The sequence below is a fragment of the Anopheles marshallii genome, chromosome 2 (genome assembly GCF_943734725.1).
Source record: "Anopheles marshallii chromosome 2, idAnoMarsDA_429_01, whole genome shotgun sequence".
Lineage (NCBI taxonomy): Eukaryota > Metazoa > Arthropoda > Insecta > Diptera > Culicidae > Anopheles > Anopheles marshallii.
In genome coordinates, this window is record NC_071326.1 from 32,230,742 (window position 1) to 32,256,616 (window position 25,875).

Consider the following 25,875-nt stretch of genomic DNA (forward strand, 5'->3'; position numbering starts at 1 on the left):
GTTTTACCTATTTCCGGTTCAGTTGAATGATGATTTGATGAGGTAAACGATGAGCAGTTGATCCGGCAAAGATGCTCCAAAAGGATGCCCCATCGTACGGGCCGGATGGATAGACACGTTGGCATTGCCGTCATGGTTGTTTATCGTAAAACACTTACATTATCGCACGGTACGGGCTTGCTGAAGGGTTCATCGAGTTGAAATTCCCACCGCAGGTCAAACCCCTTGCCGGCGACAGTGCTGGCAGCCGAATTTGTCAAGGGTTATTCAGATCAACGGCCCATGTCAAGGGGAGATTACGCGGAAAATCGGGAAACTCTGGTCGAGCTTATCGAGCTTAGCGGCCGTACACCATGCAGCTGCCAAAAGTGGAGCCAGGCAAAACGAAAATGCTACTGCAAGAAAAAAGCATCCAACCACAATAGTCACCCCGAATCGCAATTCACCTAACCTTACGATTTGCCTTTCGTCTTACTTATTACTGCCACTTCCCCCAAAACTCCATGCACAATATTTTACCAACATCTTTACCAATGTAAAAACCAGATAACATTACAAAATTCTTTACCACGCTCCGCAGGAAACCCGTGAACTGCAGTATGACGTAACCATTCTTCCAATCAATCTCTACAAGAGAATTATACCGTCTAGCCTCATCAATATTCCTTCGATACCGTGAAACATGTCAACGCATCGTAAGCCTTTTTCCTCATTTCTTACGCGCTTACAGCATGGATGCCAACGGATTAGAGCGAGTCGATTTGCTCGCAAAATTGTAATTTCTTGCTAATGACAGCAAATCATTCAACATAACCCAAAGTTTCGATGCTGCCCTCGTGCCATACCGGTGCCCATGACCTGACCCTCACTTTCAAAGCCGCTTCCCGAACGTACCGCACATCCGCCGCACAGTCGGCTCGTAACGGATCCCCAAGCCCGGTGCCATTGCCCACGGTTTTATCTCGATACATTAAAATGACATTAAAGGTATCGACCCCGTGCCGTCTAATGGTCTGTGCTGATTTTATTTTTATTTAGGTTGGTTCCCTTCTGCACCGGCCTTCCGCTGGCTGCACGTTTGCGGTTGCCGTTTAGCCACATCGGCCCCATTCTTATTCGTTTGTGCTGATTGTGCAAGATACCCGTTTTGGGAATGGTGGAATGTGTTTGGTTTTTTTTTCTTTCCTTTCTTCTCATCTTCCGTCATCTTCGTACTATCAAAATCATCCCGAACGGATGGGAAATCAGCATGTTGACGAAAAAAATAAAAACACCCCGCAATCACCTTCTGCCCCGAATCGCTTCCCAAAACCGAACGAAGCTATAAAGCCTACCCATTATGATGCAAACGGTCATACCATGGCCATAGTATATCTTTTCCTCCTTCTAGCTTCCGGTGCGAACGCATCGTTCCAGGCAATTGCTATTATCAGTATCACTGCCCAATCTTATTCATTTCCAGTATTTACACTTACCATATCGTCCGTTTCAAATCGTTGATACAGCAACGCCTAGAAAATGATCGTGTCTAGAAACCTGGAACGAGAGACGCAGAAAGTAGGAACATCATTAGCTGGTGCATGCAATGGAAGGCGCGACATACAGTGCGACACACATCCGACAGTCGAGATTTTATCGCTTTTAATCATCAATTGCTGCGCGCTAAATGGGCCAGTCTATTACAGTTGATCTGACACATCCAATCAATTTTCGCTCAATCGAACACGTCAACCAACCTAATGTGCACGGGATGGGTGATGCAGCGTGTGCACAAATTGTACGCTAGAAGTTGTACGCGTCGTCGCGCTTTTTTGGCTAGGGGAACCAATTTTATCAATCAATGTCCACGCTCCTGACACTTTTTGTTCATACCAATTGCATAGTGCGCTTTGTGGCAATTGTAGCAAAAAAAAAGCCGTGTATTTTTATTAATTTTCCAACGCATCGATGGAGGCGCCTGGTTGTTTGTACGAGGAACGATTGTTCATGGAGACGCCTGGTTGTTTATAGGACTGAAGAAGGTTCATGGAGACGCCAGGTTATTTGTATAACTCATGCCGCTTTGCCTTGTCTGCAAAGACATTGTAAAAATGATGCAGATCACTACATAAAAAATTGCATAGTTAACACAATGCATCAAACAAAGTGTTATTATGATGATTACACCTAACCCAACAGAAACTCTCGAGCACATTTTCCACATCAATCGGTATTAGCATAGGCTCGTTGGTTAGATAATATAGTACATAATAAAGTATCGAAAATTCCATAAATAATCCATTCCGGATTGATCTAACAACGTGATGACTATCAGCATCATCATCATCATCATCATCAACGTTCGACCACATTGTCGCCTGATTTCGGGTCGTCTTACCCAACGACGGCCGAACGATGATAGACAAAATGAAATGAATTAAAATAATCGACTATAATTTGCATATTTTATTCATTCCACAAACGATACCATCATCAAATCCCGACAGCGAATCAAAACCATATCAAAGCCGCAACCTTCGCTCAATATGCTATTTATCCGAGCTCCACCAAGGGGGAAAGAGCGAAACGACGGCATTATTTGCTCGTTTTCAATAATGGTTTGTGCTCTGGTTTGGTTTTTGTTTCTTTGCTTTGATACATTCCCTGTGCCATGTAGCTGTTCATTAGACCGCTCGGTTCAATATAAACAAATATGTTTTCTATATAATTCTCTTACCCTCCAGTATGGCTAAAAGCATATTTTTTCACTCGCATTCGATCATGATTTAGACATTTTCTGCATAATTTGCACCGCAATAGCTAAGGATTGATTCCAGCGCGGCAATGACAACGAATCCCGCAGTACTTTCTTCCACCGTCGAGCGAAAAACTTTCATTAGTGAAATTGTACCATTCCTCCCGGTGGGTGGATCCGTTCAGGCTCGTTTTAATTAATTCCAAAACCGAAACCCGATTACCAATGCGATCAATCAAGATGCTTGGCAAATGCGAATGCTGTCGTATAATGTGTGCGCCACTTGACCTCTCTCGTCCAACCAGCCAACACCGACGCGAAGAAGTTTTGCACTCCGTCGATCCCGGACGGGTGACGAAATGAATCCCGAATCGCCATTAAAATTCCACTCTATTACTATGGTAATTTTTCTCATACTTTTGCCAGCGCCACGCATTCATAATACAATCTCTGCCCGAGAAAGGTGGCGCTGGCAGAACTGCTTGCCATTGGCAAGTCGATCGCGCTTATCGATTTGGAGGGAAAGAACAAATTTTAAGCTATGCAATGGTAAATAAAGAGACTATCCGATTGCTTATAAATTGTTTTGTTTCTTAATACCGCAGTCAATTTATGTACTATTGTACCGTAATGTGTAACAAACCACCTTTCGTTTGAAAATGGGCCAAGTCAAAATAATGGATTTGGTTTTTTTCTATTTTTGAAGCATTTTTTTCTCAAATATTGCCAACAAGACATGAGGGAGTCATTATGAACGCTAAATTACGGTATTCTATTTTCGCTTATATTCTCATTCATTAGTTAACTATGACCAATTTGTCTCGAGACAATCCTTAACATACTACAAACTGTGATTATGATTATATTACACAAAAACCAACGAAACAAACTAACAGTTCCCAGTGCTATACAAGAGTTATACAATACACAACATTTGTTACACCACATGACACGCATCTACCAGCGTGAAAAGCACCAGCATACAGCATAATACAATCAGCGCCATTAACAATCCTTCTTGTCTTCGTCACAGACGCCATTTCGTCCCATTCCGCGTCTCACTCGTGGCAAACATGATTTAATAAACATCAAATACCGCTACATTACAATGTGCTTGGGATTGGGTAGATTAGCTGAATTCTTTCTGTATCGTCCGCGTATCCCCATCGCCATGCCCACATACTATTCATCTCAATTGAGCGTTTCAAAAGACATTCGCAGCGCAGTTGCTGAGATGGCCGGTGATGGCCTTACACCAGGCCTTCTACCGTTTGCTGATGTGTATACTGTCAAATTGCATCAAATTGTTCATCAACGAATTGGATATCGTGTGTATGGTTGGATCATTGGATCGCCACCCAACCGGACACTTCTGCCGCTCACCCGATACATACCCCGCACCACTCTCGGTTCCCGTCCCCAGCGGTACCGGTGCTGGCCGGGAAGAGGTCGTATGACGTCTTTGGTCACGCAAACGAGCCGACAAGGAACGGGGTACGAGGAAAACAAATCCATCAACGAAATGATGATGGACAACCGGCGGATAAGTGTTATCACACTGCCGGCAGCAGCAACGGCAGGAGCCAGTGGCCCCGAACCAGTGCCGGAATCGGAGCTCCGTTTGCTGCGTCCTAGCTAGTTATTGAATTTGATGGTGAAACTGATTAAGAACACACGCTGCTGGTGGGCCATGCTTCTAGCCGTGCGCGAAGGTAAAACGCTCGTTGCTCGTTCAACCTTTTTAAGGCGATCGTTTGTGGGAACCGAAAATAGTTGTTGCTATATTGCAAACGAAAGAATGTCCAGCATAGGTATATTATAAAAAAAAATCATTGTTTTGGGTGAACTTTGTTATTTATTACAGTTAAATTTCATGGTTTGCCTCGAAAACTGCAAAATTTCAACTTAAATCTAGTTTAAACCCTGTACCTATCCTTAGACAAAAATAGAGTGAGAAGAAATGCGTTTTCATTGATCAAATCATCAAGAACACAGTACTAAAATGGAGAAACAATAACAAACAAATATAGAAGAAGGAGAAAATAGGAAGTAGATATTGTAAGCAGGAGAAGAAGTAGATAAAAAAGTGGAAATCGTAGGAAGAACAAAACATAAAACAAGAAATGTTAAAATAACGTAAAAACGAAACAAAGAGGTCAAAACAAAATGTCTTCCCAAAAACTCACAAATGGTATTCCAAAATTCTTCATTTTACTTTTTTTATATAAATTAGCAAAATAAAACTTTTTCAACTTATCAAACCTTTAAAAAAAGCACGTCAGAAAATATAATTTCATATAAACCTTTGCCCAACGTGCAAACCATGCATAACAACAAGCAGAATCCAAGCTCAATATACAAATTCCTGAATAAATTGAATAAATCCTCAAACCGAAAGACTGCAAAACTTTGACCAAGATGTGAACAAAACCAATTAGTAGTACGACTGCCCTTCTCACCGTCCTTCGTCGGGTTTGTTCGGTGTGCCCCACGAAAACGTATTCATTTATAACAAATCTTCGTCAGCCTCTGTACCTCAGGATGCGGATATTTGTAGGCTACGGAGATCGGGATTAGGTTTGACAGTTGAAGGCGAACGTTCATAAATAATTCATATCCTATCCGAGGTGCCACGGTTGCACATTCAACTTACCCCATTGCTAACGTATGGGCACTATCCGTCATTTCGGTCAGCGCTGTAAATCCGATGGTAGATCGCCTTCGCTTCCGGGGCACTATAATTCCTTCCAGATCAAGCCAGCTGGAGCAGCAGTATTCACGCACTAACCTTCAAACCAAACTCACTAAACGTACACGATGCAAACATTCAATTACTATTCCTTTTTACGGATGTTAACGCCGTTAACCCGTTTTTTTTCGCCGATCAAAAGCCCGCACAGGCTCGATCCATTCGCACCCAACACTACGTGTCACTATATGTGTGTGTTGCCCTTTGCTTGCCTTGCCACTTTCACTGTGCGGTTTGTACGCGCGCGAACCCTTACGATGCTATACAATCCGGTTCTGTGCAGGAACCCCAAAGCCAACGCCGAACAACACCGTATCGGGCGGGGAGGGGAACCGAATGTCAAACGTCGCGCAAGGGTTCACTAACTAGCATCGCACGAGCTTCTTAACCGTCGATCGTACATTGCTACGCAATCGCACGTACACACGCGCACGTACACACTGCCGCCGCTTTGCCGTTGCCGGCTCGATGGACCGAGCACCGCACACGCTCGCTGTGGTACCGACGATCGGTCTCACCCCAACCACGCATCGCAACCCTCGTCCCCCCTGTCGAAAAGGACACAGCTGGTGTGGGGAGGGGAGGGGGAAGGAGGGGGTTAATGTGGCCCGTCTAGCTCCGACCCACACGCCACACACCCGAGTTGCAAACGGTACGTATCGCGGGTACGTATAGATCACCGCCGTCAAGAGTCATACGACGATCGTGTACGAGTGGCCATCATTTCACATCACGCACAAAACACGAACCGTTACACCGGCGAATGATTAAACTCCGCGTGAAGCACCTCACTTATCGACGCACACGGTATTCGCCCCAGGTCACACACATTCAGCCTAAACACACACACACACGCACACAGACAGCGATCGTTTTCACTTTGCACTTGTCGTAAGCGTGACTTCACTAGCACTGTTTGCTTCGCTGCTTCCTTGCTTCTCACTCTGTATTCACCAGCGAGATCGTATGGCGGGCGTCGTCACTCCGCTCACAGTTCTGGTAACTGACTTAATGGTTGGCCCCGTTGCCGGAACCTTTCTACGGAGTCCTCGTGCGTGTTGCCGCTGGTGCCGCTATTGTTTGTGCCTCCGCCTCAATTCATACTGCTGCAAATTAGCCAATGCGTTAGTTGTTTTTTTTTTTTTTGCTTCTTCACATGCGATTCGATTATACGCTCACTTTCTCTCACTCTCTCACACACCACTCTCAAGCATACAAACAATTTACCTCATATCAAGTTCGATTTTACAATGACATTTTGCAACTAAGTTAGGCTATGGTCCTCATACATTCAACGCAACCACACTGTCTCAACCTTGGGTTTTCAATGATATACATTTACTTTCTTATCAAGACAAATTTTCATTAACAGAATTCATCGTAACGAAACGTCGAATAAAGCAATAATTCAACAATGTTAGCATTATACCCTTAAACCGTTGTTCTACCAGTGGAAGGTGCAAGAGAATAAAGAGCGCAAACGGGCAGAGTAAATGGTACTAGCACAGTAAAACAGCACACGTCAGTATGCGTGGAGTGAAGATTTTGTGCGCTGATAACGTTTTTCTTTTAAGAAAAAAAAAGAGCATCGTCACTGATAACAGGCACTCACACAAGCAAGCTACCATTTTTTTTTTTTTCGGTAGCGCACCAACACATCCTCCGCGTTACTAAATAATCGTTCTGTCTGATAGAACGTGGGACTGGATGCTCGGTGCCCGTATATCGGTGCGTTGCGATCAATGAGCGCCAAGGCGAAGGAGCGAGAGAATAGCTGGTGTGTTTATCGGTTGCCACAAAATTCCCACACTCCGCAGCATCCCGAACCGATCAAGGATCCGTCACAGCAGAAAACACGCACTGCTATAGGCGCAACATGAAGGGAGAGAGAGAGAGAGTGAAGCCGAACGGTGAACATTAGAGTGGATCAAGTGAATTACTGTCAGCATGTGTTTGATAGGCCTACCCAAAACATGCACACACGCGCACAATATTACTCTCTACAGCAGTTACGAAAAGACACTCCAACACTATCAGCGTTTCAGGAGCAAACCGTCCTAGAGAGTACAGGCGTAGTATAACGCGAAATGGCGAGCGTAAGACACGCACACACACATAAAAACCCACCCGTTAGGAGAGAGCAAGAGCGCGAGAACACATCGAGTAAACACGGTAATGCAATATAAAGACGATACAAAACAACATCATCAGCTCGCCAGCCTGCTGCTGCTGGTGTAACTGTGTTAAAGCAGGGCGTCACCATGCAGACGTATGGGTTCGGTAACGGTAACACCACACCACACAACAAGGAATCCTTCGTACGCAGCGCAACGATGATCAATTTGCAGCACTTCATTCGCTATCTTGGTTAATTTTCTTCCACTTCAAATGGCATTCCTTGCAGACAGCCTGGAACACTTTTTCGGCGGCATACCCACCTTATCTGCCTACCTCAACAACAAGCGTTTTTGTTCTATTCTAGGGTGAGAATGTAATACACAAAATGTCTCCTCAGAATACTCGTCATTTTGCTGTTTATTTGTCCCTTAATAAACATTCGATAACTCACATAAATCCCGCATCACTATGGACCTCACTGTCGTGCTTTCACTACACCAACGAATGGCCGAAAAAAAACCCCTTGCAAACAAACAACCAACATCCTTGAGTTTTGAGAGTTTGAAGCACCAAAAAAATAAAAAAGCGAAGAAACGCGTTTTGTGAACACTAACTGCAAGGATCACCGTCTACAGCACGGGTGAAACAAGCGACCACACGAATGGTGTCATCTCAGCAAGCGCAGAGATAGGGCTGACGCGTACAACAGCGTGCCCAACGCTACGACGCGTACGGTTGTGCCATTCCGTTCCGTTTCGGATCTTAACATCGGTGGCATTACTGCCACCGTTGACCGCACGCCGACCGCGTTCCCTCTCCTCCCGGTGCTCCTATTGTTCGTGCCATCAATTGTGCTAATGCGTTCCCTACTTTTGGCTATTACTATTATTACTGCTACCACTGCTGCTTGCTACTGCCACTGTTAGGCACCGTCGTTGTAGGAGAGCGCTTTTTTTGTACCGAGAAGAGCAAAGCGCAAGAGAGCGACTGAACTCTCTTCTACCTAACAAACACACACACACGCACACACACCGTTAAGGGTGGGTTTCTCTTCCACATCTCACAACATCACAGCAACCCGATCCTGTGAGACGTTATGCACACATCGAAACGGTTTGATAGTGAGGAAAAATAAAAACCTCCCATGTTTGGCCCACCTCACAACCGCACTGACAGGACGGCAGCGGTTCGTTACGCTGTGTCGCACAGGCAGAATGTAGCGCCTGCATATGTCCTTCCACGGACAATATTTCGCACCGTTCGACCACCTCTGCCAACCCAACCCAACAAACCGACAAAGATGCAACGATGTTATCGAGGTCTGTGTGTCTGTTAATGTCATGCACACAGCAGCAACAACAAAAAAGGGCACACACGCGCCTGGCTTACACGCCCTTAAGGTGTTCCCCTTCATTTACGGGGCGATATCTTTCCGAACCTCGCGCTTCCTTTCGATCGTTACACACGGGCAAGTAATGTGCTTTCGTGCGCTCGATCACCACTCAGTCCCGCGGTTGGGGTACACCACGCCTGTCTCATTGTGTTTACGGTTTGCTAGTGATGGCCGATCTATTTACGTGTTTCATCGTTGAAATCTTTCCCTGCTGCCCCACATGGTGCAGAAACACGCGTCACCAGTCGACAGTAGTCTTGAGGTGGGTTACACGACTTGGCCAGAAGTTTCTGGACCAAACGGAACCCCTGGATATTGCTGATGGTCCGTTGTGACATGATTAATTGCCCGTGGTGTTCCGTTTTTCGAAGGATCTGTTACCGTGTCAGTATCGGTATAACCTTTTTACCCGTGCCACGTAACATTAATTTTAAATTCTACCAACCAACTCCCCGTACCGGAGCGCACACACGAGCGGATGATATTAAAGTAAACCTTGAGAGAAAAATGTGGTGTACTCAACACACTTCAAGGAAAAACCTTTGTAATTTGTCACCATGGATTTTCGAAACGCTCTTGGAATTGACCTGTTCTGTGCACTGCGGTGGATATCTCCCATTAGATTGTGTGTGGTTATGTCTGATGGTAAAAAAAAGCACCACTACCCATCTGCGCATCCGTACCGTGTAGCACTATTTTCTTGGTATAGAGATGAAAACCAAAACCAAAAAAAAAAACGCTCCATCGTATTCATCTCTGGCAAGAAGAAAAACGCACATTCAAACCGTATAACACCCTTTGCCGCTTTTCCATCCCACCCATCCCGTCCGACCCCGCGCCCAGCCACAGTTCAGTGGGAACGTCATTTATCAAGCTCAGGCCAGGCTCCAACCCCGACACGGTAGGCACGGGGCGGTGGCGGCGATCATACATCCATCAGGCCACGGAGAGGCTTGGCCTCGCTTCGCACGGATTCACTTCAATCTCGTTTGACGGAATAATTAACCAGGCGCCTCCATCGGCTGGGTAACCGTCCCGTCCCACCAGCGCGAAAGGAATCTTCTTCAACCCCCCTCTAACCTACCGGGAATGACTTATTGTCTTGCTTTGTTACACTCGAATGCCCCAGCGCCGCGCACACACTGGATCGCCTTCTCTCGCCTAATAGATGATAGACAACCGCCATCACCACCGCTGCCCTGTGGCGCGGCCATTCCCCTTTTTACCAGCCAATGATAAACACAAACCGTTGACACTAAGCGATGATTCTGTAAATTTTGGCTTCTTGCACAAACGATATCTGCCTTCGCAGCTGCCGCATACACTTCTGCCACTAGTTTACTGCCACGCTTCACGGCGCAAACACACACACACACACGCAGGCAGCCACTCGGGCTCGCTTATCGTACGCCTACAGACGCAAACGCTAGCGGGACGAATGAACGAAAACAAACTGAACGCTTTCAATCAGCACATTACGTAATACGCACACGTTACAAATGGGCTTTGGTGCGCTGTACGGGTGCGAACCTAACCCATTGCGGGTTCCATCGGTTGACTGTGGTCGGATGATTGATCTTCCAATGGTGCAGATAAGGTGAAAGGTGTGCAAGCTTCGATGGGAGTGTCACCTGCTCGGTTGGGGTGGTTTTGCGTTGGGATTTACTGTTGTATTTTTAAAATGTTTCAATATACATTATTTTTTGTAAAGGAAGCGCTGTATCAAGCTCTCTTTTTGCTAGTGATCAAGTTTAGTTTAATATATTACAGGTTGTGCCATAAATATGAGGTTATTGAAGCCATTGTAAGGGACCACAATTGAAGAGACAGATCAAAATGATGATGTATGCAGTCACCAATAGTACAAAATTAAGTCTTTCAATGACTTTTGACTACTTTTATCTTTACAGTGGAGCACCGATTATCCGTGCTCAGCGAGATTCGATGACTACCGGATAATCGAATAACACGGATAATAGACACAACGCCTTTTTATGACACGTATTAGCGTACAAAGTATGATAGGAGGGATTTTTTTTAGTGTATAATATATGTTGTTACGACTGTAGTTGTTTTCTTTTTAGAATTTGAGCTCTTTTTATCTTATAAAAGTTGGTCTTTTATTCTTCAATCATCGGTGTTACTTTAATTAAGCCAATTTTCTTTTGATAATATTATTTCTGAGCTGCAGGAATAATCATACAACCGGATAATCGCCGTTCCAGTGTGTTTAAACTATGTTTCACTAAGCCAAAAAATCCTCCACGCTACAAATCTATACGGTCACTTAAAGCAAAACATTTTTTATACATAAATCGTCATTTTAAAATTCAAACCTCGAACAATTAAATTATTTTTTTGAACAATTTACCAAACATCTAGTTCCTGCCAAGGCAATTCTTGCTAGTTTGATGCAAAACTGCATGCATTTATAATAATGTTTAGAATGAAGCAGAACCTTTCATTTAAATCTTCTATTTTGTAAAACAAATTATCTTGACCTTACAGTTATGTTGTACACTGTATTGACGGTGGCAAGCTATCATCACTGTTAGAGTAGTTAAAAAAAGGCTTAAAATCATAGCATTAAGTAGTTTTGATATGGAAAGCTGGAAGGCTTGGTATAAATGTATCAAAATACAGGGTTTTGTTAGACGATTGAATCAACACAAAAAAAATTGCTTTTAAATAGCCAACAACAATGCTGCACCTTTTAAAAGATGGAGAAGTACTGACGGAAATCGTCCGAAAAACTGATGGTAGCTACTTATCATGTAACGTGCAACGTATCTTTCCAACTAGCCCAAAGTGGGGAAAAGGAAAACAAATCACAATCAAATACCGCTACGGTATGGCAATGGAGCGCTTACACACACGAACCCGTTTTGCAGACCCTTCCGGAGAAACGGATCGGTAAGAGCGTCGGCCAAAGTGTGCACATCATTCTACGGCAGCTACTTATGCCGACTGTTTGATGGTTTTGAGTGGCGTACCGCTCCCTCCCAACCAACCCCAATCCCAGCCGTCAAATTCGCTCTCCGATGCGCTCTCAATCAGGCAACGGGCTGGTTGGTTGGTGTTTCCGTACCGTTTGCCACCTCGGCATTTCCCTTTACCCAACCCCGGCCAAACCACGCTGAAGCCAATGACAATTTCATCATTTTTGTTGTGTTCCACCGGTTCCACAAGAGCAGCGTCCTTCACTCAATTGCTGGGGCCCACTTCAAGGGCTGTAGAAGAAGAAAAACACACACACGCGCGCGCGGACACGAACGGAATGACTTTTCGTCCCTTCAGGGCTTTTGCATCGTGTACGGATAGGTGGGTTTGTTTTGAGGATGCGTGAATGGGGGGGGGGGGGGGGGGAGAACACTGAACACTCACCCAGGTAGTGCCGGTGCTTATCGTACCCGATCACAGATAGAGACACTCTAAACAGGAGCACAAATGAACTGAAGATTCGTTTGGCCAGGCCCGGTTCCATTGCCCGGGAGAGACAAACGGGCGATAAAACATCATTATCGTTACCCGTGAAGAGGCAATGCAAGAAGCGCAGAACAACGGAGTCCGCTACTTGCAACCTCCGTTCCGGTTTCGAGCGTATCGCTCCGGTGGCACATCACCTGTACCATCCCTAGACGATCATAAACAAACCAATACGTGCGTTAAGTAAATGAGAAAATAGAACCTCTAGCCGGTGGGTGGCCAGGGAAAGGGGCCAAGCCCACCCAACGGTACCATAAAACCGCTTCCGATCGGACGTTTAGTGATGATTGATGATTGACCATGGGAGAATGCAGCGGTGGGACAGAACAACAGTAACGCCACATAACAAAATGCGAACCATAGTTTGGCACACTAGATTACGCGCAGCGTTTCACCGTAGCAACCGTAACACCCGTCACACGAGGGGCACGGGGGGGACAGCTTTATAGACGGCATCGAACATGGAATCAATGCAAGGCGAACAATAAAAGAGATTTAAGATGGTAGACGGACTGTCTAGTGTTGTTTTAATGCCCGGGTGCCCTGATCGCAGCGGCAATGTCTCCATTATTTATTAGAGAAACACACGCACACACACACACCAAATCAGCACAGTCGATTGATTTTTGGGGCAAATTGAGCAACCAGCGAAGGTGTTGGTTGTGCCAAAAGTAGAAAAACCCAACACGCCAACAGACGATCAATCATTGTTCGATAGCGTGTGCTTTATTGTTCACGCTAGAGAAAAAGGAGTGCGAATGTGTATGAATGTATCATAAACTAGCTCTATTTCATATTGCGAGTGGGTTTCCTTTTTATATGAAACAGAAGATACTAAAATGGTAGCAATGGATCAACTTATTTGGTGACCGTCAGGACAAACACCCCGGACTGCAGTTGTGGTCAGATTCGATCTTTTTTAGATGACTTATAGGTTGTTGCAAACAATGTATTTGGTACTGATTTTAGTGAATATTTGTACGAGTTTTCGGCCACCTTTCCGGTTAATTAAAGTCCCTGGTCTAAGAATTTAACGTGAGGCACTTTGTAGTCATCGGTATACAGTCGATTTAGTTGTGCATCATATCATCACTATGCATGACAGCTTAACAAGTGTTTCGAACAGATCTCATTCCCGATAAGAAATGTGATCTTAAAGTTCAACAAAACCAGTGGATGAAGATCGTGAAAAAATGACCTCATCATTACCTAAACATGATCGATTTTTTATGCGAAAGTATCTCCCAAGGACGCAACCCAGCTGTGATTGCTTAAAAAATATTTAAGGCTTTCACCCAAGGCCACCAACGCTCGTAAAAAAGCTGCATTTTTACGGAAAATCCCCGATTGAGGATATACTCCGATAGTTTTGAGGCCTAAACGGAGGACCAGGCGAGTTATAAAAATAGACCGAATGCCTTCATATTTTTATGTATCGGAATTTTTTAAGCTTCCAGCCAGGTCAATTCCAATCAATTATTTTAACAGCTGTTAATAAATACGCTTGAATTGATGGGTATTGAAAACAATTTCACCGCGTAGCAAAGACCGCTACTGGCATTGTTCGGTGTGCGACTATTCGACCATGCCAGATGAGATTCAATCCACGATCTGTGGTGTACTTTATTGAACGTCCCTTTTCGAGGCCATCGGAACTAGCGCTGAAAAAATGTATCACACGCTATTGCACTGTATCCTTCATCCCGTAAGCCGTCCGTCAGTTTTCAAGCACCATTTAAAGTACATCGCGCTCCGCAAACCGAAGCGGCTAAAAATAGAAACCAATTCACGCCGTGCACCCATTTCGCGACACAATTGCACTATCAGCGACCAGCGATTTTATCACCTCAACTACCTGCCAATGGATCACGCCGGGGTGTGGGATACGATTCTGGCAATCGGCCAGTCCCACTCCCTATCCCCGAAACGCAAGTGCCCGGAAGCAGTTTGTCATTGCAGGCAGGGATGGAAACACGGCTGGGAACGGAAGCGGGATCATGGTAAAGGACAAAAAAAAACTCGCTCATCCTGTCAACGCTAAAAGCTCCCCAACATACACCCATTCCAGTGCCCATCCATGAGGGTGGAGGACAACTTTCAACAAGATGTTAGCGCATCACCAAACCCGATCATTCTACCGTTTGAGCCAACCGTGTACTATTTCCGTGGTGTCTCGCTCTAGCCACATCATCCCACCCGTGTGCCTGTCACACTGCGACGGGCAACGTCAGAGTGCACGGTGCGCTGATCGAAATAGACCACAGGCCGGCCTTTTGTCATCCAATTTTTCCAACGTACCTTCCACGGCAAGCGTTCGTTGATTGACTGAAGGTTAAGAAAGAGGGCATATGTGTGGCTGCGTGTGTTTGTGGCTGTGGTGTCTCCATTGTAGGAGACAATTTGTCACATCTGACATTTCGATTTCCTTATCATAGGGGAGGGTTTCTTGGAGTCGTAGTTGCATCCTTCGACCCAATATGCTAGAACGTGGTAGAACTTCAATTCCACCGGTGGTTTACGATAACGAGCAGCTGCAACAGAACGTGCTGGACGATGGCGGTGGGTGAAGAATTCAGTAGTCTTTCCACGCCTCTGGATCATACAAACTCCAACTCCTCGATAGACGACTTTTGCTTTTACCGTTTGTCCCGGTTGTCAATCGCACCGGAAAGCTACTAAATATTGTCCACTTCAGCTGTGATTTATCAACCTTCGGCCCCGCCGTAGGGTTACAGTGAATGGGGGTTGAAAATGTCAATCATTACATAGCGTGCTGCTGTGCAGGAAGTATCGCACGGTCGAACCGCACGGTTCATTTCGGACCGCCACCGTCCTTTCTGCCTGTTTTTTTTTTTTTATAACAGCATTGAAGTATTTTATGGTTCCCTTCTTTACTACATCTTACATCCTGAGGGAGAGTATTTTTTTCCTATTCACTCCATTGTGAACCCTCACACAAAAGAAGACCCGGAAAAGAATGGATATCGGGTGCTACGCTAGGTGTGCGTGTATCGGATAAATGGGTGAATAAACCCACTTTCAAACTATTTCCCACCCCCCCCCGGTTCCTCCCAGTTCCTATCCTTCCACCACCAGCCGCATCCAAACAAATCACGCATCACAAAAAAGCACCCACGGACCAATTCGCCGAACCTTCGATTGATGAAGTTGGTACACGAACCAAAACCTCTACCACCACGCCATTTAGTTGCTGCTGTCGATGGAGAAAGTTTCGAGGGTTGTTGGAAAGTTTTTTACAATACCCCAAGCAACAACGAACCAACAAAAAAAAATTAAATTAAAACACATAAAAAACCAACCCCCGCCGTGTAGCAAAACAATAGAGTTAAAGTTCAGCACGGCCATCGCCTTTGTCCCTTTGCAAGGCAACACCGGTACATAACTGAATGTGTTCGGGGGTGGTTGCTACCTGGGATCCTGCGTGCGGGACAGGGCGGAAATTATGCAATCTTCTTACGAAGATGTGAAGATTCGCGACCAGGCACTCCTTTAAGGGGTAGTAGATCTTTTGTTTTTTTTTTTGGCACTGCCCCTCCATTTTCTTTCCAACCCTGTTCCAACTTCCTCTTCTCAAATTCTCCACCGAGGTAACCTACCTCCGGCGGAATGGATTGTGCACAACCGTCCGTCGATACACCATTTTAGGTGTTCGCAATTGTTCTGCTGCTAGCCCCGTTATAACATAAAGCATGAATGCCACAAAATACCGAAGTGAAGGAAGAAAAAGCTTTGGCACCGTTGATCCGAAACTGTGGCCACGGTGTCGCGAACATAAACCACCGCGCCCCACAACATCAAACACATACATATTCAACGGCACATAAACACACACGCACACCAGTGAGCGCTCGGCTCTCTTCTGCTGGCTTATTGGTAAGAACACTCTCCACAAGCAAAGGGGAGACCGCACAGGACGGATCTCGATCGGAAGGATCACAATCGCACACGTACACAAAAAAAAACCGTCTTTGACACATTTTCGGCACATCATCAGCTTCAGAAGTTTGTATGAACCACACAACACCGTCCTCTCTCACTCTCTAAATATATATATCTCTCTCTCCTTCTCTTTCTCACACACACAAAAACGCAACCCTTAGCAAGTAGGGGCGCGTACATCGTCGAGATCCTTTCGGTTCACGTAGAAACTGTTCCAACCAGCATCACAGTAGGCATCATTACTTGTCACCAGTCGCCTACTTTACGCCCGTTGCTGGTGTTTTATTTTTTTTGTAAAACTTTTGCTACCCCGTTTCTCTCGCGCAGACTCTCTCTCTCTCTCTCTCTCTCTTCGTATCCTGAGGACACTACCCAATACACACACACACATTAAACACTAACGCGTTCCACACTTTCCTGCATTCTGCTATCCTTGCCAGCAGGAAAAAAGAGAGCGTGCCAGTGTGTGTGTGTGTAAGAAAGAGAGAGAGAGAGCGAGAGAATGAGAGAGAAAGCGCTCAAAGCTCTGCCTTTTGAACTTCGGGCTGGTGCCGTTTGACAGTTGAAAGGGAGTTGTCAGCAGTTGTGCGCCCGCTTACCAATTGGGGCTGGTATGGTTTTTTTTTTTAAATCTTATTCTGGCTTTCAGATCATTTTTTTTGTATTTGTGATACGGATGGATTTTTTTTTTCGTTTTTAGTTTGATATCGTCACCTCTCGCAATGGGTGCGCACATACACGCACTTATGAAAAACACTCACACACACACACAGAAAGGCACTATCTCGCGGCAAGCATCACACCGTTTTAGGTTCGACTGTTGAGAAAGCAACTGCCAAATAGGGTTGCGGGGAGGTTGTGGAAGAGGAGGGAGGGTAATCGCCGCCTCCCCTTTGCTGCTCCCAAGCGTTTCGGTTGCTCTGATCGCGGCTCTAACCTACAAACTAACCAACGACCGAGATAAGACCGACCGAGATGAACCGAGAATTACATAAACCTTGCACTTGCCAGCAATGGATTACGCCGTGACGTGACTTCACGTGTGGCCACCCCTTATAGGTGACAGGTTGGTTGGAATATTGGTGAGAAGTTTTAGACTTTTTAAATTGTTGATACTGTTATGCTTAGATGTGATTAGTATTAATTCGAATATTTAAAAGGTCGAAGTTTTCGAAGGTAAAATGGTCTGTAATGTCAACTCCCTAAGCGTCTGTGACATTCTACTCCATTCCAGAAGGGTAGTGAAAGAATAAACAAAGCATTACCAGTGTGCTTTCGCATACTTCGCTTCCTGATAAAGTCACAACCACTCACAGAGTCCTTCGATATCTTCAGAAGCGTTGGCACCACACATGCCTTCATTAAACACTGAAACGGTCTAGGTCTACAAAAACACTCGAAATTTCGCCCCCAACCCCTCACCAATTGTTAGGCAAACAATTGTCATCTTATTAGCTGAGGAAACGGTTCAACTCGACCTCCTGGAACAAATCGTTCAAATCATCTCCCCATCTTCAGTATTATCGTGCAAACAACGAGAGAGAGAGAAACGAGAAATAGGGAGAGAATAAGAGAGAGCACACCCCAAACAACGAGATTTCCGCTTTACACTGCAGAACTAATCCGTGATGAAACAATAGGCAACTCCCATACTATCACACAACTGCCACAACATGCTGGATTGGCCTGGAAATGGGTAACCCAGCGCTAGATTGCTCAGTAGCAAAACACTACCACCAAACACAGCCGCATCAAGAAAAAGAGAAGCACCACTATGCTTGCTTTGCGTTTTTGGGGTGGAGATCGACAACACACACATAAACACACGCTTCAAAATGAGAGCTATCGAAGGAGCAGCAAATATATGCAAAACAAAAAAACGACAGAAAGGAAGGCTACACCCAGACGCACTGTCACTGTACGCACAGTAGATCATGTTACGCGGCAACATTTCGGCTTCGGCAACTAACCCCCACCCCCTTTCTCCCTATTTGTTGTGTTGGACGAGGCCGCTCAGCTTGCAGTGTTTGTAACGTGACGCAGTTGAAGCGCACTGGACAAGGACTCTCCAATTGCCGTGCCCTGCATGACGATCGGAAACCTGCAAAAAGGGGGTCCCCATCGATTACACTTGATCGCCGTTCCACCGTTTCGCCACATTGTGTGCTTGTGCAGGGTGCTTTTTTTCCTCTGCTGTCGAGAGAAGGGGTAAAAGGGCACGGAAACCGAGGGCAGCTGGATGGAGGGGAGCTTTATCTGTCTTCTCTTTCCTCCCAACAAACGTTCGTTTGGTAGCTTTTCTCAGCCTGCTCGACAACCGGATCTCGAACAGTTCTTTCTCCCTTGCTCCTGTAGTTGCTTTATCTCTCGCTCTTTCGATGTCCTTTTTTTCCTTTTTGCTTTGGTACTATCACATCCTTCGTGTTCTGCATGCATAAACGACATTCGTACACGCCCGTCCGAGATGATCATCTTGGGGCGGTGCTGTCTTCCCGTGGGCCACAGTATGTGCCTTTGGTTCCGTTCAATCATCACCCACAGATAGCTTTTGTTTTTTATAATATTCTCGTGAATATTATCACGAAACGCTCGACGAGAAGTGTGGCATTAGTGTGGTATAAAAGAAAAACATACACGCACGCACACACTCACGCTCACGGCAGCATCAGCGAAGGAAGGATTTAAGCTTAGTGTGGCTTGCGACAATGAACCACCACCCAGAGTGAGGGAGACGGAACGCTGGGAACGGGCGAGTGCGCAACAGAGACGCCCGTAGGCGTTCGTGTGCGAAAGAGCAGCAACGGCACGCTCCAATTCCTTCCCATTGCTCCCTTTGCAGCCGTGCGAGCAATCTCCTCACAATGCTTTTTTTTTTTCATCCGCAGCGGCAAAAGCAGAAGGCAAAACGGAAAACTTTTGCTTCGAAAAATTCCACCCGTTTTTGGTGGCATATTTAAACAAACGAAAGAAAAATGCCATTTGCTGCGCTTTGCTGCCAGCTACCAACGCGATCGAGCCGATGTCTCTGCTGGAAAGTTGATTTATTGCCTATTGCTCGGGAGAAGATTATCTCTGGCGCAGTTATGCCCACACACACACGCACACACAGACACGCGCCCGCACCCATACAGCTGCACACACATTTTTCGCGTTCGCGCTAGCAAATTATCACGCCCGTTTCGGACACAGAACGGTGTCGCTCGTCGCTGGTCACTTGGATTTGGTCGGTGATCCTTGTTTTCTACACCAAGCACAACTGGAAGCAGCACACTCGCTAACCCAAAACTGAACACGTACACACACACACACACACTCGCAAATGCACTGAGGAATTTTGGTTTGTGTGGGGCTGCTTCCATCCGAAACTGGTCCAACCAACCACTAGAGTAGTGGCACCGAAGTTCGGGGCAAAAAAGGTTTATCCCTGTTTATTTGTAATCCTGACGGTCCGCTTTTACATGGTTTGTACAATACCAAGCACACACACGCCCACCCCGCTTGCTTTGTTTCTTTGGTGCGGTAGGAAATGGGCCTCCTTTTTTTTTTTTCTTTTGTTGGTTGCACGATTTTGCACTACCCAAACCACGGTCAACTAACCGATACTACGAGCAGCAGATGTCCTCGCGTAGTCCTACTTCACTCGACCACACTAACTCGGCACTCAGACGACTCTGGCACGGTCGTGCGGTTCGCTTGTACTCTCTTGTACTGTCCCAATCGGATAGGAACGGTCCACCACACATACATACAGACAGCGCGAGAGAGAGAGAGAGAGTGAAAGAAGCTGCTGAGAGACAAAAAAAGGATGCTGTACGGGAAAATCGCGCCGTTAATCGTTGGGAAAATGCAAACGTTTCGGAGCACGAGGACACGCGCTCCAAGCACAAATACACACTCAGTGAATATCTCCCCTATCTCACGTCCTCGCTCTCTCTCTCTCTTATTAGCGGAGATATCAAAAAGGGTCAGGGAGGGTTTTCCTTATCTTCTTATTATTACTACCACTGTTCGGTGGTGTTAGCTTTTCGCCTGTTCGGTTTGTTGCTCGAACGCCCCATATCGGAACACGCTGGGAGCGGCTCCTTATCACACCAACACACCAACAAGATGGGTACCATCAGCAGCAGCAGCAGCAACGATTTCCCAAACGAGTGCCGACGAGTTTCTACTGTACGCGCGCATGTGCAACCTTTAACTCATTCAAATTCTTCCGATGTGAAACTATGAGTGAGACTTCATCCCATCCTGTTTTGGGACGATTCGGGCTGCACGGCCACAAATGGAGTGTATTTTTTTTTTTGCTCGCTTTTCCATCGAGCACGCGGTCGATCACGCTTTGTCACACCCTTGCAGGGCAGGGTGGGGACAATGGGCAGCGGGCAGAGCAGCAGCATCCTTAAGCTCCCGTTCGACATGCCACTTTATATGTGTGTTTGTGTATGTTGCTGATTTTTTTTTTCACCCAACTTGTTCTGAACTTTCCACATGGATGCAAAAGCTTACCGAACGTACGTCCCACTGGACGCGTGTAGCTTTGTAGATGGTAAGCTTTAACAAAGAATATTAGAAAAAGCTCCCCAAGACTCCATTGCCGGAATCACATATATTAAACCAATCCAATAAACGCATTTCATTTGGTAAGAACGGTTGTTTGGCACATTAATCAACCGACGGTAATACTGTGTCGGAGGCATATGTATATGCAACTCTTATTCCCGATACGATGCTATGTTTGTTTCGAAGCGTGAAGTGAAGTATGCTGCCGTCCGACGCTGTACGTGCAACAGATGGAGCGGTACTAATATTGTGGCGAGACGAAATTATAGCACAATGCACAAAGGTTGTACACTGTTGGCAAACTCACTTACGAACAGATGTGCTGAAGAAGGCATAATAAATTTATGGCCATGGTGTGAGATGGTACGTTGAAACAAGCGTGTCAACCATTTAATTCTTCGCAAAACAACAGGGGTTCATTGTTCATTGTTATTTATTCTAATTTATGCTATTGGTATTGTTATTGTTGGCTTCTGGCACTTAAACCAAAATCGTTTTATTGGTTCATTTCAAAATGTTCCAAAAGAGTTTTAAAAAACTGCTCAATGCTTGTTCATTATTGCATTTAAAATAATTTATTGGTTATATGATATACAAAAGTACAGCTTATAATTGTTAATCTAACTAATTTCAGGCTTGTACTAACTTTTAAATCATTTTCAGAACTGAGATACTGATTTCACTGTTCTTGAGACAGTTCGCGCAGCTTAGAATTAGCAAAACTCGATTCACCAAGACATCTCAAAACATGTTTAGTATTAAAAATTATTTTTTGATGAAAAACGATTTTAATTTTTCACAATTTTTTTGCCAAAAAAAAATTTATAAGATTTTCAACGTTTCGAGCGACGTGAAATTAATTTGATTCGTGAAATAGAATAGAAAGCTTGCATTAGGAAGTATTAGGTCCAGTATTAGTATTAGTATTAGTATTAGGAAGTATTTAGGTCTAAATTTATTAGGCTCTCGTCTATCTTCTTTATTCATTGCGATTTATTGCGCACTTCTCGTAGTCTATCACTTCTGTAACTATTCGGTAAAATCTGTTACACATTTGAGTGATGCGTATGACGATTTTGATGCATTAATAAACCAAACAGCATTTTATACCAAATTTAATGAGTCAAATAAAACAGGAATGCATCATTTCCATTTAGGACAACAACAGTTGAGGATTAAAATGCTGCAGACAGTTAAGTTGTAGAACAGTTATAGTAGAAATAAATGTCTCCCAATTATTGCCAATTATATCATAGATTTAATTATTACAACAAACAATACGGTCAGGCCTTAGTTGAATACTAAAACAGTATTTTAAAATCAATTCTTTAAGAAATGTGTAACAAATATTCTAAAAACGCCTTCATCAATGTAATGAGAGAAATTCCAAAGTTTGATTTTTGTGCAAAACTCCCATGATAATATTTGTTTCAATTACCCATTATCAATTACCCAATTTCAACTACCCATTTGTTTTACTTACCCGTTAAATTATTACCCATGGAGACGCCTAGTACCTGATGTTCAAAAAAACTAAAACTATTATCCATGGAGGCGCCTTGTACCGTAAGGCTCATTATTTTCCATGGTTTTTAAAAGAAAATTTCGAGCAATCTGTGACACTGGCTATTTGAAATTGAATTTTTCCTTCAGACCATAACTATTCAAAGATATTTCATTCCTCCGAATAAACCATTTTATGTCTGGATGTTGTCATTGTTCATCACAATTAACGAATCAACACTGTAAGGAAGTCCGTTACCTATTGGTCCACGCTATTGGTCCAAGGCCAATATAAACCAAAAATCGGAATCATCCTCCTCCTCCTGCTTCTGGCAAATACTTTTTCCCGCCTCCTTGTTTATCACAACTTCCGACAGGTTTAACGTCATCCCGAGAAGGAGCATCTTCGAGAAAATGGTGCGAAAGCCTACAATGCTTAGTTCTTGGGTTGATACTATATGAATGTTTTAAGTTCGGTGAGCTATCTTTGGCTTCGATCTTGAGCTTTAGCCAATGTTACAATTGATGTACATGTCTGCTTTCCAATGTCCAGAACTCGCATTCTATTCAACTCTCCTCCCTTTCTTCAAAAGAAAGAAGAACGATAACAAAAACGCCAGATAGATTATACTAAGCAGACACAAAGTTCCTCAAGATATCCATCTTCTTGTAGGAGATGTCGAAATCGCAGTGCCTTTTATCTTTTAAATGAATAGGAGACAATGCTTGATGGTCATGTTGATTTAAGTTAGTAAAATAGCTTTACCCTATGCCTATCACTCCACAAAGTATCAGTGGCATTAAACTCATCGTCGAACAGGAAATAGTGTTCCACCCGCTTCTTCAAACAGATTTCCAATAGTACAGAAAAATGCATGAAGTTTAACTAGGTCAATACTCGACCATGGCGGAAAATAGTGACGTACCACTGATTGACTCCACTTGACAACCACACATTGGATGGCACACCAAATTATGCATGCAATAAATGATGGCAAACAAAAACACCGCATCCAGTCCCGCAAAACATGCACTTGACGTGTTGTGTTTGACTTTGAATTGCCGCTCAATAACACGATTTTTGCTAGCTGCAAAAAGCTTTGCAAATACGTTTGGTTTCCATTTGTTTGCTCAACAGTTAACAGGGTTATCCAGCCGAATGGTGGTCCCGCGTTGTAGGCCACTGTTGCCCAAAGTGGTTAACAACGAACAATGATTATGTTCACACGTTAGCACCCCAGCAGGTGTCGAGGGGGTCGTTTCTGTTCAATTTCGAGTGTTGCAAACATCAGCGCCCGTGGGCTGACCGACCAGGCCTGAACGGTGACTACACTTCACTTCTTTATTGTCAACAAATAAACAGAATCTCTCTTTACACAGTATAAAAATACACCTCACAGGTCCACTGGTAAACATAACTTGTAGTCAAAATAGAACACAATCGCTAACCACCCTCGGCCCGGTGGCAGTTTGTTGATAAGATCCTTGAGAAAACCTAAGCCCTGCACTAGAATGTTACCTCAACTACAGCGCATTTGTTGTGTAGTTTTTGCAGTATTTGTTGAACGCCAATATCGCCGTTTGGACAAACTTTTTAAAAGGAAGAACAATGGTACATTTCTTTGAGGTATTATATATAGCGAGAGTCTTGTCCTGTCTTTTGTTGTTGTGTTGCTCGAACGGGAACGGAAACGAAGGATCAATTCATACGAAGTAGTCGGGAAGGTGTTAGACAGCGGGATTACATTACTCATTCCTGTTAATATGGTGCAAATTTGGAACTACTGCCACTACGCTTTCTGTATCTCTACTACCGTTGACTGTTACTATTTAGCTTCTAATCACGACATCATTTGGATTGTAAAAGTTAAACGTGCGCATGAAAATATGTCGCGTGCATAAAAGTGCCTTGCAAAATGTATCTAAAAGTTTCTATTCTAAGGTGAAAAAAGCATCCTACCATCACTGAAGTTGTGTGATCGCATAAGAACTGTTGTAAAGAGTATCGCTACACCTGTATTTATATTATCGTACCGGTTTGCCTCGTTTCCCGACAGGTACTATTGTTCCCGTATTATGTTCTAAAACTATTTTACCCCGATCGTGCCGTAACCGTTGGATCGCCTGTACTAGCACCCATTCGTTTGTTCACCCATTGCGTACCCGTGCTTTCGTCGTCCTGCACGTTTCACGTTGCGTAAACTATTTGTTCGAAGATTCATTCTTATGTTTGTGCTGTTGGTTCAAAGGACTTGTTAACTATGTTACACGCTTTTTACTTTCGCCCGAAAAAATAATAATATCGATTCGTTTCGCGATTCCACCTGCCCGCACCCCCCTCTGTACACATACTAAATCATTGTCAATTCGAGCGTTATGGTTGTGATGTTGCTAGTAACTTTGCTGCTCCCGCATTCGCCTTATGCCGCTGGTTGAAGTTGTGCTTTCTGCGACCGTTCCTTTCCGCCCATATGGTGATACTCGATAAACCGAGCACCTTGCATACCTTGCGCGGTGAAGTTAGTGATGTGACACGCAAACAGCAGCATGTTCCTTGGCTGAACTTTCCACGCAAAGCGCATGAAAACGAGCGAGTACAGACAGAGCGCTAAAAAGCAGAATAACAATATAACACACCGATTAATCCGACTAAATCATTCCGAAATGTTGAAAATGTTCACACTTACCGGCAGTCATAGTTCCGGATATGATTTTCGGATCTTTCTTCAGATCACCAAGGGCAGCAATAGGAATGCCCCAGTTTGCGACCGGTCCCCAAAAGTGGGTGCTCATCAAATAGTCCCTGAACTCTTTGCTCTTCAGGTTGTTGAACAGTTTGCGCCCCATAGCTGCCATCGTTACCAGTCAAGAAGTAAGCTTTTTACCCTCGAACCTACGGATGATAACGTATTGTCAACAAGCGCATTTTGATGATATCGTTTTAAAACCAACAACCACAACAAAGATAGCACCTATTGCGTAATCATGAAATCTGCAATGAATTTGATTAACAGACACAATCGTTCCAACTTACCGCTTGCCAAACCAAAGGCAAATGAGCAAAGTGTTGAACCCGTTGAAGATTCAAGGGCAGCGGGAAAGTTTCTGTCTGGCAACGGTGTTCGACTTCACGCACTGTACACCACGGTTCTAGTTTTTTACATAAGCACCAACCGTATTTACACACCCGCCGGAAATCGAACGATGAAAGCAAATATCAACAACACATCAACGCAATTAAAAACAAAACTCGAACGTGTGTGATTTTTTTTTATTTCAGTCTGCTGTCAACAGATCTGTCACCTGCCGCAAGGTGTATACAGCGAGCGCGTGTCACACGATGTGCCTTCCACACCTTGATCCAACGCTTCTCCA

The 25,875-nt window shown here is 44.5% G+C and overlaps 1 protein-coding gene across 1 annotated transcript; it reads right to left on the reverse strand.

Moving 5' to 3' along the window:
* Positions 1–24,920: 24,920 nt before the first annotated feature.
* Positions 24,921–25,356, reverse strand: LOC128708121 (mitochondrial pyruvate carrier 1). Its single transcript, XM_053803080.1, has 2 exons — positions 25,188–25,356; positions 24,921–25,108 (listed from the first exon to the last, which is right to left on the reverse strand). The coding sequence occupies exons 1-2, from the start codon at positions 25,354–25,356 to the stop codon at positions 24,921–24,923; spliced, it is 357 nt and encodes a 118-aa protein (XP_053659055.1).
* Positions 25,357–25,875: the final 519 nt, after the last annotated feature.